The sequence below is a fragment of the Myxocyprinus asiaticus genome, chromosome 1 (assembly GCF_019703515.2).
Source record: "Myxocyprinus asiaticus isolate MX2 ecotype Aquarium Trade chromosome 1, UBuf_Myxa_2, whole genome shotgun sequence".
Lineage (NCBI taxonomy): Eukaryota > Metazoa > Chordata > Actinopteri > Cypriniformes > Catostomidae > Myxocyprinus > Myxocyprinus asiaticus.
In genome coordinates, this window is record NC_059344.1 from 4,842,492 (window position 1) to 4,857,183 (window position 14,692).

The following is a 14,692-nucleotide window of genomic DNA, read 5'->3' on the forward strand; positions in this document are numbered from 1 at the left end:
ACTGGTTAGCCAGAGGAGAACTGGCCCCCACAGTGAGCCTGGTTTCTCCCAAGGTTATTTTTCTCCATTAACCAACATCTTATGGAGTCTTGTGTTCCTTGCCACAGTCGCCTTCGGCTTGCTCACTGGGGTTCTAAATACAATTATGATTTAATTATTTAATTATTTATTTTTATACACAATTTACAGTCATATTTAATCAATCTACAAAATGATGACTCTTAAGACTTTATAGATATTACAGTTTTCATTTTCTGTTGATGCATGATTTTCTGTAAAGCTGCTTTGAAACGATGTGTGTTGTGAAAAGCGTTATACGAATAAAAATGACTAATGAAGCATGTAATTTCAGTTAGTGTCATTGCAATGCTCACGTAAATTTCATGAGACCAGGCTGATAAGTATCATGCTTTCTGCCTCATTAAATGAATGGTATTTCGCAAAACCAGACCTGTATGATTTCATTTGGACTAAATCGTTTACACTTTAAAAAGACGAGTTATTGCTTTAGTCTGACTGAAATCTAACTTTTTAAGTGCATGCAAACTCACTCAGTGAGGAAAATAACTCACATTATTGTATGCTTAGACCCACAATGGCAGCTATTCACTTTCGACCTGTTGCATACAGCCATCTCTAAGGAAACCTGGCCCACGCTGTTTCCCCCAACCTTTGTGTCACATCGCCATGGGAACCACTGGGGTGGTGGGAGGAAGGATCGTCTGCCCACAAGTCACCTGAGATTTGAGACTAGTTATGTAGTATGCAGTACCTAAACACTCCTGCAAACCAATGATGATCAAAAATGTTTGAAGATCTTTGTGTTTAGTTGCTCTGTGACTTAGGGATTTTGATAAATCTTCAAAGTTAAGTGAAATAATCTCGAAACATTGGCAACTGTCAACATTTTTAAGAGGGAGGCCACAGAAGGTGACAAACCAGGATCCAGTATCTCTGGTTATATGAGTCTATGCTCTTGAAATACTTATATAAACCTCATACTTATTATTTTCTAAGTTTTAATAATTTTTTGCCAGTATGATCTGAAGATGTTCTGACCAAAATTTGCGAAAGCATCCGATAAACCCAGTAGGAGGAGTTCGAAAAAATATATTTCGTGCTCGACATGACCTAAAGAATCTAAAGAGACCTGTCATGACAATAGGCCAAATTACTATACAATTATGAGCATTTTTATACACTATGGTTTTTTGTCCCCAGATTTCTCGGGTACCTTCGGGGCCTGGTGCCAGTGACATATGCCATGTTTTGTAACGATATGCCAATGTTTATGTAAAATATAGCATTTTATGACAAAATATGACAAGTTTTGGAAAAATAACACCATAAAAGTTACATAAATAACTTGTACACTACATTCCGATTCTTATGAAACATTTTTGTGAGGAAATTTACGAAATTTAAGTCGATATTACTAATAATATGTCCCTCCTGTAAAAGTACTGAAATCTTATTCAACAGTGGTTATCATGTTGTTGTTACCGAACACTGTGCACAAGTTCAAATTTAACATTTAAGAGCTACGGTGGAATGAAAGACTTTACATTTAAATGTCAGTCTGTTCCTCACAAAATGAGTGCTACATTCCAAGGATTGATATGATGTGATTTTGTTTTTTTTTCCCTAGATTGTTAACTATAAATCAAATGTGCTTGGATCTAAAGGCGAATTTATTGTTTTCAGGCATGACGTGAAGCCTAGGTAAATGAAGACAAGAGACAGGAAGAAAATAAAAGATGATCGAAACAATGGGTAAGTTCATTTATTTTTGCTCACAGTGTCTGGGATTGTGGGTAATGGGTTATGAACAGGAGGCTGTTTGTATTGCTCTATAGACAGAACTGAAGAATTAGGACAGGAGGAAGACCGCAGGGACAGTCTATGCATGCGTCTTTCATTAGGGGGCCAAGCACCGAAGATGATGGAACCCTGTTGTATTTGTACTGGATTTCTTCTTCTTCTTCTTCCTCTGCCTCTGCCCTAAAAGTGTCTGGGCGTCAGAGACCATAAGTCCCAAACTTGGCAGGGTGGTTCCAAATGCGCACCACTACTCAGGCATATGTAAGGGCTACTCAGGCATCCATAAGGGCTAGAATCAAAATTCTTTTTTCACCTCATTCCTTGAGTCAAGCTAATCTCCGATTTCATTTCCATCTATAAAAAAATGAACGGCATTTTGAACTTTTTGTAAAATCTTTTTTGATCTCCTCCTAGGCCGTTTGCCGATTCGCACGGAAATTTGTATACATCATCTACAGACCATCCTAACAAAAAGATATCAAAAGAATTTCGATATGTGAAATTGTTCTGAAGATATTAGCGATACGACTCAGTATCGACTCAATGCAAAGTCCAAACATAACGAAAACCATTACACAGTCAACAGTCCATACTGAGGATGCACGCAAATGTTTGTACAATTGTATCCATAGGGGGCGCTACAGCTGTAATAAATCTCCAGTTGTTTGATCGACAAAGTTCAAATTAAATATGCATCTCTTTAAGTGCTAACATATCCTTAACATATCGATTAGAAAATAAAAACAAAATGGCCGCCAACAGCCAGTCAAATTCAGCACCTAATAACTTGAATTGTGAATAGCCGATGGTCATGAAACTTATTATACACAAGAAGGGTCTCTACACGAAGCTGTAAATACAATTTTGTGAGAATCTGAGCTATAATAAGCTAATTTGTGTTTTTTATAATAACTCTGGAACTGTACAGGCTACAATAATTTTTCTTAGCTTCTCCAAATCCTTCGGTGCCTCCAAATCATATGGTCACATGGATTTCCTTTTCCACTTGAAAACTTTGTAATCTTTTTTTTTTTAAAACCTACTTTTTTGAACTTGTCCTATGCTGTTTTCTCGATTCACACAAAATGTAGCATACATCATCTACAGACCCTCCTGACAAAAGTTATCAAAAGAATTTTGATTTGCTAAGTCGTTTGGAAGATATAAGCGAATAGGTTTTTGGGTATGGCCTGTAGTTACTAATTAGCCTGTACCTTGTGAGTGAAAAATTTAAACTTAACTTAAAACACATGGACATGGAACATACTGAGGTCACATGCACAATTTCATAAATGTTTGATGCTAGGGGGTGCTATAACTTAAGAAAATCCTATTTTTGTTACTGTGATGAAGGCGGTTAGGGTTTGAGTTAGTCACATGCATAACTTCATCAATTTGTGATGTTAGGGGGCACAATAATTTAAAGTCCTATTTGTGCTAGTATGTCTAAGGCAGTTAGGGTTAGGGCGGGAACTGGCTGAACAGTAAACATAAACTTTAATGATATAAATGAACATAAAACAACATAAAACATAAGGACACAGACACACATACAACGTGGCCACGTGCGTCTCTCTTTCTCGAACCGGCATCTCCAGCTGCTCCTAATCTCGCTCTCCCGCTGATTAGCTGATTCAGCGCCGGCCGTGCTCCATCACTGCCTGGCCACGCCCTCCTCCTCATCACACTCCTTTCCCGCCTGATTCAGGCTGGGATGCCACCGGTCTGACTAACTCCCCCCCATATCCGGGGGGAAGACGCTGCTCCCTTCTTGGCAGATGGCTGTGGTTGCTTCGGCTCTCGGTGGCCGGCAGCGACCCCTCCGTCCCCAGGCAGAAGGCCACGGCTGCTCCCCTGGCGGATGTTAGCGGCGAGGACTCCGCGACAGCACATCCCTCCTCCCTCCCAGGTTTCGGCACCACTGTAACAGGAAAGGAGGAGGCGGGAACTGGCTAAACAATCAATACATTTTTTAAAGCAAAACTCAACATAAAACAAACATAAACCATAACACAACAGACACACACAACGCGGCCGCGTGCGTCTCTCTCTCCCGGACCGGCATCTCCAGCTGCCCCTTATCTCGCTATCCCACTGATCAGCTGATTCAGCACCGGCCGTGTTCCATCATGGCCCGGCCACGCCCTCCTCCTCGTCACAATACTAAAGTAAATTTAACTTGGTAATTACATGACAAGCTCAGAGTAAAGAAAAGGGTTGTATATGTAAGACTTTCAGACATTAATTATATGACCACAATAGGTCCCTGAAAACAGTATATATTGATAGTACTATAGTAAAGTGATTAGAAGTAGACCGATATATCGGTTTTACTGATTAATCGGTGCCGATAGTTGCCTTTTGGAACAATCGTTATCTGCAAAAATCTATGCCGATAGTTGCCAATAGTTTTAATCTAGTGAATGTAGGCTATAAAAAGCTTAAATTGTTAAATACTTAAATATAGAGAATTGTAACAGAGTCAAGTCTCCATCATTTAAAAATAAGTACGTTTTTTTTTCTGGTTATTATTGGGATTTTGGTAAACCGTAAAGCACAGTAAAGCACTTGAATTTTGTTCATTTTGGACTCTTGTAGCCTTAATGTCTGTGCCTGTCATAGTAAGGAAAGACTTTATTTATTTAGCATTCTAGAAATTCTAGAAATCCACAACTGTTTGTTAGAATGTCAGGCTCTCTCGCCGTTTGAGATGTTTGACTTCCTCCATAGCGATTTAAGGTAAAAAACTCAAACTTCAGTAGAATTAAAATGGGTCATTTAAGTTTTTAAGTTTGTGCCGCAATAGAGATAAACCGGGTTGAGTGGAGAAAGTGTCTGTGGAGCCCAGTCTGGGAGCTTGCTGGATTCACGTGCACTTTCATGCTTCAGAGAAAGCGCGCGCGAAAATCACATGAAACACAGATGCATTTGTCTGATGAGATACATATTAAGAACACGAGATTAACGTACTTTAATTTGTTCACTGGCCCGGAATTTAGCTTGAGGGGCCGCCAAAAAATTGTCAGTTCTTGAAAAACCCTGTTTCTTCAATTCTGTCTGTCTCACATAAGGCCGCTCCGCCTTCCTCCTCCATTTCTCTGACAGAATGTGTACCGCGTACATGTTATGTGAATAGAATAAGGTGCACTTTTCTTCCACGTGGTGGCGATTTTGCGTTGAGTTTTCTCTTTCACCTGAGCTACTGTTATGGCAGAGCAACAGTTTGAAGAGAATAATGCTAAGCGAATGAGTCAAAATATTTATAGCGACTTACAAGAATTATAACACATCCAGCTTAATGGCACAGATGTTTGAAGGTAACTCTATCGCCCCCTTGAGTACTAAAGTTTGTTCCCACCAATGTTCAACCGGATTGCGCGTTGGCAATGTGGTGTCCAAGTGCTCTCATCTGTGTTGAATTACTTGCATAGAGTATGTATCGAAATGACCTACACTGCTCCAGACAATCCTGGAGGGCAGAACAGCTCTCTAATGCCCTCGGCAGGAGCACAACTCCTGGGTCCCACTCGCAGGATTCTGGGGTTTAACCAGGTGTTAGCCAGGCATGGCAGAACTAACCAGAACCTCTCTGTTCTGGCTAAATGCAACACAATCTCTGATGCTTTTTTGAGGGTACACTTAGGTGTCTATTATCTAATATAAAATTATCATAGCATGAAAATAAGGTATGATTCCCCCAATTATAATTAAATAAAAAAAATCCCTAAATTTGTGACACTCAGGGTATATACTGTATATATACTGTCTAAATTGGGGCTGGGTATTGATTGTCAGGAACAAATTATATGAATTATATAAACGGAGTGTCTATTTGCCTTGTGGTGTAAGTTGCATCTGCCACACAGGGCAGCTGTTTGCACCCCAATAGTCTGGTGGAACCACAGAAATATATGACAAACCAAACCTTAGGTGTCGCTGCAGTGGCTTGTGGAGTAAATACGGTGTGTGATTTTGTGCTGTTTTCTTAACGACCACGGTTCAAATCCACGTTTTGTCCCACTCTTTTTCCCGAGTTGTTACAGTAATTTTTGCTTTAGTTATTGTTTTGTTACAAATCTGTGTGTATGTGTGTGTATGAGCAGATACCCAGCGTTGTCTGCAGGCGGTGGAGAGGTTACAGTCTCGCCTGAAGGAAAAGGGAGCCAGTGTTCCTGCGGAGGAGAAGCTAAATCTTCTGAAAACGGTCCTGCAGAGTCCTCTCTTCCACCAGATTCTCGCCCTGCAGAAATCAGTGCAACATCTGAAGGAGCATGTAAGAAAACAACACAGTGTTGGTACTACACTCACTGAGCGCTTCATTAGGTACATCTGTACACCTACTTATTCATGCGATTATCTAATCAGCCAATCGTGTGGCAGCAGGGCTATTCATAAAATCATGCAGATACAGGTCAGGAGCTTCAGTTAATGTTCACATCAACCATCAGAATGGGTACAATTTTGATTTCAGTGATTTCAACCATGGCTTGATTGTTGGTGCCCGACGGGCTGGCTGGTTTGAGTATTTCTGTAACTGTTGAACTCCTGGGATTTTCCTGGGAAACGGCGAACACAACCATTTGTGGTTTAGTAATTGCACGAGGCCATATTGCGATTTCAATCTTACATCAATTAATCGTGCAGCCTAATGAACACCATACTGGTGTCTGCAGGTTTCATAGCATTTTGAATAGTTTTTCCTTTTTCCATGTCCATTTTCGTCACGTCTGTAATGCACATTTATTTCCTGATCTAAACTGGAAAAAAAAAAACTTTATATCTGGACTCTATCCAAAGGGGTTTATGATTATACATACAAATGGTTTGATTTACTGGTGAAGTGTACTTAGGTTAAGGAGTTAAATTTCACGTTTCGACTGCAAATGGCACGTGTGCAACTCCTATAGCTGTAGCACATCACTGGTAGTGGGAAAAATCTTTGACTCGTTCTGATGTGTGTAAAACCTGTGATGACTTATTGACAGGAAAGTGATGATTAATCCAATGCAGCTAAAGAAAATATCGGTAAGATGATGGTAATGATAACTCACATCTCAAGAGAAGATTAGCTATGATCAGAAATGATCAGAGACGGTCAACAGAAAGTGAGCGTACCAACTACTCATCACCTCTCCACTGACTAAATAAATGAAACTGTACCAGTTAAATGACCTATGCCCACGTTACATGCCAACTACCTGGAAGTGATGACAAAAAGGCAAAATAAAAGGCACAAGACATTTCTTGTTCCTACAGCATTGCTGGAATTGCTCAGACGTGACACGCAACCTCAAATATTTGATTTGATGCGCATTGTTTCATGTATGAAGACTGTAACCTGCTGTAGCTCAATTAGAATTGCAGATGTATGTTTGAAATGTATTGTTGCATATGGTTTTGCATACATTTAAAAAAAGAAATAATTAAAACAATTTATTGAGTGCACAATGTATGCAGTTCCATTGCGAAAACAAGCCTTTGGGTTAGTTTCAGACTTGCTGTCATACGGTTAAACTTAAGATTTGTTTCTTCTCTAATTAATGAACTAGATGTTTTCACATAGTCTGCTTGAATGTTTGTTCATTGGGATATATTGATCATATTATTCAAATCACAGATGATGTAAACACTTGAGTGGAGAGCCACAGCTGGCTTTATTAGACAGAGGGAAATTTCAGGCAGCTTTTTGAGCTGAAATGGCAGTGGACATGAAGAGTTTCACACTGGCTGCCAGTCTGTCTGAAGTATGCGAGTTATGCCGAGGAGGGGAGATTATCAAATCCCCACCAGCAATACCTCTCCCTCCCGCTGTCTCCCTCTCACATACTTATAAACCGCAAAGCGTAACATTGTTAACAGCTAGTGTGGATTAAGGGAACAGTCTAACAGCAGTCTAAAATCAGAGTCTGTTATAGACCTGTAAAATAGAACTTGATGATTAAAACACACATGTGAACCTTGGAGAAAGCTAAATGTTACATTTTCAATAGAAAACATGAGTCACTCTATGTGGTTGTTAGGGTCTTCTGGGTGTTTTTTAGCACGTTGCTATAATTGCGAGGGTGTTAAGTGGTTGCTAGTGTATTCTAGGTGGTTGATTGCTGGTCCAAGTCAAAAGAGCCCATCCCCAAGTCTCAATGATATTCTGGTTTTTCCAACTATTTTATTGCTCGTCAATTATCTGATCACTTAGAAAAGTAATAGCATTCCTCTCCTCAACCAGTCACATGATTTGAGGTATCATTCATGTCCATAGATGAAATTACAGAGAGGTCATACAGCAGATAACCTCACTTCTGGGTTCTTTTGAGCAGCAGATTTCAGTGGTGGATATGAGCAGCGCTGCAGTTTTTCTTGGACTTACACTGACACCTAGGGGCCTGGATGCAACATTATTTAAACACAATAGTTTTCAGTTACTGATGCTATTGTAGAAATTCAATATTCACAGTCAGCCATGATTCATTTAATCTATGAGTGAAAGTGTCAAAAACTGGGCAGTTACTGAGATTAAGTAAGGTGTGTTAGGCTGGTCATGTGATCCCAAAATGGCTGCCCCCATGAGGGGACCCTCTCCATGTACAATAAAACAGCTTTTATAAGGTTACTTGCAGTATATGACTTCGGTCTTCATCTCATGTAAGTGGTCATGATTTTACAGATATGTTTCAAAATTACTATTCATTTCTTTGGTAGAATAACTTTTTTTTTTTTATGAGGAAACAATTATTGAGTGCACCCTTAAGCACTATATAATGTAATAATGTTTTTTTTTTAATGTTAATTAAAGTTATTATAAAGGTACACCTTTATAATCAGACATGCAATATGAGTTTTTTACTGCTTAAATTATTGGTCCACATACTGTACAGCAAACAGTTGTTGTTACTAAGGCTGTCGATTTAATTAATTCAGTATGATTAATTATTTAAAAAAATTTGGCAATAAGAAATTTTTCTACCAATGAAACAATTTAAGCTTGAAGTGCCACCTTCTTTTTTTGCATGTTTCAGTCCACAGGAGGCAGTCAGTGCAACTCCAGCTGTGCAGGCAACACGCAGCTGTACTGACAGCAAACCAATAGCTTTTGAAAGGCAGCTGGATGGAGGGAGTCCAGGCGTCTCACGACGCGTTTAAAGTTCAAACTACATTTAACTTGACACAGCATCCTAAAATGCTGTTTTTATGACTAGAGATGCTGAAAAACCAGTGAAACCTGACGCAACCGCATTGAGATGCTCCAAAATCGTGCCTCTGAAGCCTAAAGGCCAAAGTATACTTCGGGTGTCCGCATTGCGGATCGCTCTGCGCACAGTATGTGTGATGCAAATTTAACTAAAATAGAACTTTTTTGACAATGTTTTTTATTTCACAGTGCAACTAGTCCCGCCTTTCCGAGATTCTCATCGGTCAGTGTATGCCACGTCAGAGTGCGTTGCAACAAAAGTTTAAATGCTTTAAAATTTTGGTTGCATGATGGAGCGTCACTATCGCAAACCCTTGCGTTTTCCCTCTCCGTTCTTTTATCGAATTATCCCCATTGAAATCAATGCATTCACAGCGTTCTCTGACGCAGTGTAAACTCTTGTGTGTAAGCACCCTAATTTATACTATGGAAGAAGCCAAACATTTTTCTCCTGGACGAATTAAAGCACGCTAGGTCAGCGTTTTAAAATTAGTTTGTTGAGGGTGACGTCACGGTGTTTAATGTACTTTTCCAGCCATGAAAGTAATGTCGATAATGCAGGTTTTTCTCTCCGTGGATCATTTATTTGCCTTATTAAACTTGTCACAGAGCCCCTTTCACTTTTGGTGACAAGTCATCTGATCTGACTTAAAAAACGCAATCTCTCTCTACTCATTTGTCGTGGTCATGTTGTCTTTGTGGAGTTCTTCAGCTAATCTCACAACTTTGTTTGGCAGGAGAGAGTAGGGTGTGGTGATAATTCCCTGTTTGGCAGCGTGTGATGAGGCACCTAAAGTTGTAAAGCCTCATCACCACTGCCTTTAAAAACCAAGCATGCCTCTCCTCAGGAGACCTGTCTCTTCACACTGACATCCTCGCAGGTCCAGTAATAGAGCGGGAAGGGTCCGGAGTGAATTAGATCCGAGACTGAAGCGCTCGTCACGGTCGATGGGCCAGAATGCTGGGCCACCATTCCCCTCACATGCCATTCACCAGGGAAGCCGGGTTGCTGAAGAAGCAGCTGCCCCTTGCCCCCTAGACCAAGGAGGGGAGCGGGTATGGCCACTGGACCCCGCTCATTATACCTGGACCTTAAACTCTCTTCACTCCCGGCCTTCACATAGCCCCACAGCGAGGATGCCAGATTCCCCTTACTGTTGGACAATTCCCCCCATGGCTTGTTTAATCCCCCTTTTCTTTTACTATTATTTTAAATAAACACCTCTCTGAGGCCTGAAGCCACATCCACTGTGTCTGTCTCATGCTCACCCCAAATATTATCCTTGCTAAAATGTTATCCATTTTAATAATAATAACCTAGGTAACTACTCCTCAGCTGGCATGCAAGATTGTACATAAAAAAAAACTTCATGTCCAGGCCACACCCATGATTAGTTTTAACCAATCATCAACGCTCTTCGACCAGCCAAGTTCTTCAAGTTCAACAACTTCAGATATGTGCGTGAACAGGAGAACTAAAAGAAGCCTGTTCGCCCAGTAAGTATAAAGTAGCCTTGACGCATAGACAGATGGAGCGCAAGAACGCGTCCTGTGAAAACAGCTCAGCTCTATCTCGGACAGATTGCTATGGACTGTAGACCTACGATAGGCTCATGTTCAATGATATGGAAATAAGTCCAACAATATAGGAACTTCTAAAGCCAGTTTTTGTATTGTCTGTTCCAGTGGTTCTCAAACAGGTGGGCAGGGCCCGCAAAAGGGTTTTAGAAATCTCCCAAGAGGGCCTCAGGATTACTTTGAATTATTTAAAATAAGTTATCTTAAAGCTGATGTGTGTCAAATGTTTGCTGTTAAAATATTTTCTCCTACCCCAGCTTAATATGCAGAAACACCTATAAAGAAACTATTTGTAGGTTGATATCCCCGCAAAATTGGGGTTCGTTGAGGGTGAATATATTCTAACCATTGAGCCCTGGAAGTTTATTTTAGCACTTCTGTTTGGTGACGCTAGTGGTACAGAAATTACTACTGCTATAAAATAACACAATTAAAAAATGCAAAGAAATCAACTTAAACTGGCATCATATTTCTCACTCTCGTAAAAATGCATTGCTGAGCCCATTAGATTGGGGAGGAGGTAGGAAATGTTGTGTTGGTGATTTAAATGTGGTTTGCCATTTTTTTTATTATGGAATTGTATGCAGAAAATATTGCTACTTTCTGAAAAATATCACTGAAATAAGTATCCTAAGATAGTTTACCATTCTCTGTGACAGCACTAGACTGTGTAAACAGCAAACAGAAATGTGGCTGCCAACCACTGTCAAATTCTTTGATAAGCCAATCAGAAGAGAGTGTAGAAGTTAAAGTGGATCATGCAGGTTTAATGGCATATTCAGTGCACCTTCTCACGATTGTCAAAAACAACAGTAGCATTTTATTTTGCTATTGTTGTTTTTGACAACCGTGTGAAGATGCACTGCTGCTCTTCTTCTCTGTGATGGTCTCAACAGTATCTTTAGAGGGCGGGGTTTCGGAAAGAGGAAGCGAGTCTCATGCTTAAATCGGTCGCCATGTCTGACGGAAGTTCCAGAATGGCTAACATCGCTTAAAGCTAGTGATGTCAAAAGTAATGGTACTTCGGTACCAAGTCGATACTAAAATACTTAATAAATATACAGTCTGCATGTGCTGTGCGCTGCAAAGTGAGTGCGTGAAGCTGTTCATATGATCAAAACACCACATTTTATGAGCATCATGTGCTGTGCTTATTGTAGTAGATGACAGGCAGAGCGCTCTTACACTATGACATGTGTGCACAGCATCTGCAGACTATATATTTATATAATTAAATTGCAGCATTTTGCGCTCCAATGCTCACATTGGGTCATATAATAAATGTCTGATCCTGAAGTGTGAAACTACCAAAAAAAATAAAAAATAAACAGAACCTGAAAAGCCTTCACGTCAAAATAAAAGTTCAATACAAAATAAAAGCTTGACACATGAAATTTAAGAAATTGTAACAGAAATATACTAATATTGTTTAGTAAAATATATTATTATTGTTATTATTATTGTCAAATATTATTTATGTTGTGAGAATCTTTTGTTGAAAATTAATTGTTTTATTTTCATTTCATTTGACAGAATTTTGATGATGAAATGTAATTTAAAACATGGAATTCAGAAAAAAAGAAAAAGTGGAATCTGGGAAAAATGTTTATAGAATTTTGAAAAAATAAAACTGATTTCATAGGGTCTTACTTAAAAAACAAACAAACCTTGAAGCAGTGTTTACTTAATTGAGAAACACTCGAAGGAAATGTGCTATTGTTTTAATTTATTATTTACATTGAACTTTAACATTTTATTCAAAGGCTAAAGGAGTGTGTTAAATAGCATATTACCTATTTTCTTCTGTGGTATCGAAATTTGTATTTGAGAATTGTGACAATTTACTGGTATCAGTACTGACTACTGAAATGACGGTATCGTTACAATACTACTTTTCTTTTTGATAGCCTTTTTGAGCATTCAGACATTTGCTGGACATTTTAGTCAGAGGCGCAGCTGTGTTGTTCAAGCACGCAATGAGACACAAGCGAGGGAAGTGAGCCAGCGTGCTGGTCAAGCTTTGTCAGCACGGCTTTCAAACAGCACTGCCGAGTATTCATCTAGCGAATTTCCGCACTCTTCCTAACAAAACGGATGAACTACATCTCACCCATACAAACAAGGACTTTTCAAACTCTGCTGCATTGTGCTTCATAGAAACCTGGGTGAAGCCATTCGGGACAGTGCCCCACCAGAGACAGAAATATATTGGATCACTGCTACACAGTATTAAAGGATGCATATCACTCTGTCCCAAGTGCTGCTTTGGGACTCTCTGATCACTGTCTGGTTCATCATCTTCCGACCTACAGGCAGAAACTTAAAGCAGCTAAACCTGTAGTAAAGACTGTAAAAAGATGGACCAATGAAGCAGAGCTGGAACTACAAGCCTGCTTTGACTGCACTGATTGGAGTGTTTTTGAAGCTGCAGACTCCAATCTGTGACATCATATATCAGTTTCTGTAAGGATATGTGCATTCCTACTAGGACTTATTTAACGTTCAACAATGACAAACCATGGTTTACAGCAAAACTCAGGCAGCTTCGTCAGGCCAAAGAGGATGCTTACAGAAGTGGGGGTGTACAATCAGTCCAGAAACACACTGACAGTAGAGTGGCTAAAAGAAGCTACTCTGAGAAGATGAAAAACAAGTTTTCAGCTAATGACCCTGCATCAGTGTGGAGAGGCCTGAAAGACATTACTAACTACAAGACACCATCACCCAACACTGTAGGGAATCAACAACTGGCTTACGACCTGAATGTGTTTTACTGTAGATTTGAAAAGCCCAGTCTCACACCCCACACCCGCTCTGAACTTCAATTCACACAAACATCAACATCTGCTGCAACCACCCTCCTCCCCCCTCCTGCTACTCAACCTGCACTTAAGATAAGTGAAGAGGATGTGTGCCGGGTCTTCTGCAAACAAAAGACAAGGAAAGCACAGGGCCCAGATGGTGTTTTACCCAATTGTCTAAAATCCTGTGCTGACCAGCTGGCCCCCATCTTCAAACAGATCTTTAACAGATCGTGGAGCAGTGTGAAGTACAGGACTTAATGACTACAGACCCATCGCTCTGACATCTGTGGTCATGAAGTCATTTGAGAGACTGGTGTTGGCCCACCTGAAGGACATCACTGGACCCTTTCTGGATCCCCTTCAATTTGCTTATTGAGCAAACAGGTCTGTGGATGATGCAGTCAACATGGGATTGCATCATATCCTGCAACATCTGGACAGACCAAGGACATACGCAAGGATCCTTTTTGTGGACTTCAGTTCAGCTTTCAACACCATCATCCCAGCTATACTCTGGACTAAATTGAACCAACTCTCTGTTCCCACCTCTATCTGTCAGTGGATCACCAGCTTTCTGACAGATAGGCAGTAGTTAGTGAGACTGGGGAAATTCACTTCCAGCACCTGTACAATCAGTACTGGTGCCCTCCAGGGATGTGTTCTCTTCCACCTCTCTTCTCCCTGTACACACATGACTGCACTGCCAAGGACCCCTCTGTCAAGCTCCTGAAGTTTGCAGATGACACTACTGTCATCGGCCTTATCCAGGATGACGATGAGTCTGCATACAGAAGGGAGGTTGAACAGCTGGCTGTTGGGTGCAGTCAAAACAACCTGGAGCTGAAAACGTTCAAAACAGCGGAAATGATAGTGGACTTTAGGAGGAACACACCAACATTGACCCCACTCACCATTCTGAACAGCACTATAGCAGCAGTCGAGTCATTCAGGTTCCTGGGCTCTACCATCTCACAGGACCTGAAGTGGGAGACCCATATTGACTCCATTGTGAAAAAGGCCCAGCAGAAGTTGTACTTCCTTCGCCAGTTGAGAAAGTTCAACCTTACACAAGCGCTGCTGATACAGTTCTACTTAGCAGTCATTGAGTCTGTCCTCTGCACTTCAATAACTGTCTGGTTTGGTTCAGCTACGAAATCAGACATCAGAAGACTACAAAGGACAGTTCGGACTGCTGAGCGGATTATTGGTTGCCCCCTGCCCTCCCTTCAAGGACTGTACACTTCCAGAGTGAGAAAAAGTTTTGGAAGACCCCTGAACCCAGCCCACTATCTCTTTGAACTGT

The 14,692-nt window shown here is 40.5% G+C and overlaps 1 protein-coding gene across 4 annotated transcripts in view; it reads left to right on the plus strand.

Annotated features, from left to right (window-relative positions):
• LOC127441298 (multiple PDZ domain protein-like) overlaps positions 1–14,692 on the plus strand; it is a 117,905-nt gene that overhangs the window by 13,643 nt on the left and 89,570 nt on the right. For all 4 annotated transcript variants that reach the window (XM_051698534.1, XM_051698544.1, XM_051698553.1 and 1 more), the window contains exons 4-5: positions 1,705–1,773; positions 5,925–6,094. In XM_051698534.1, coding sequence (XP_051554494.1) covers positions 1,758–1,773; positions 5,925–6,094 — 186 coding nt within the window. In that variant the 5' untranslated portion in view covers positions 1,705–1,757. The remainder of the gene's footprint in view (positions 1–1,704; positions 1,774–5,924; positions 6,095–14,692) is intronic.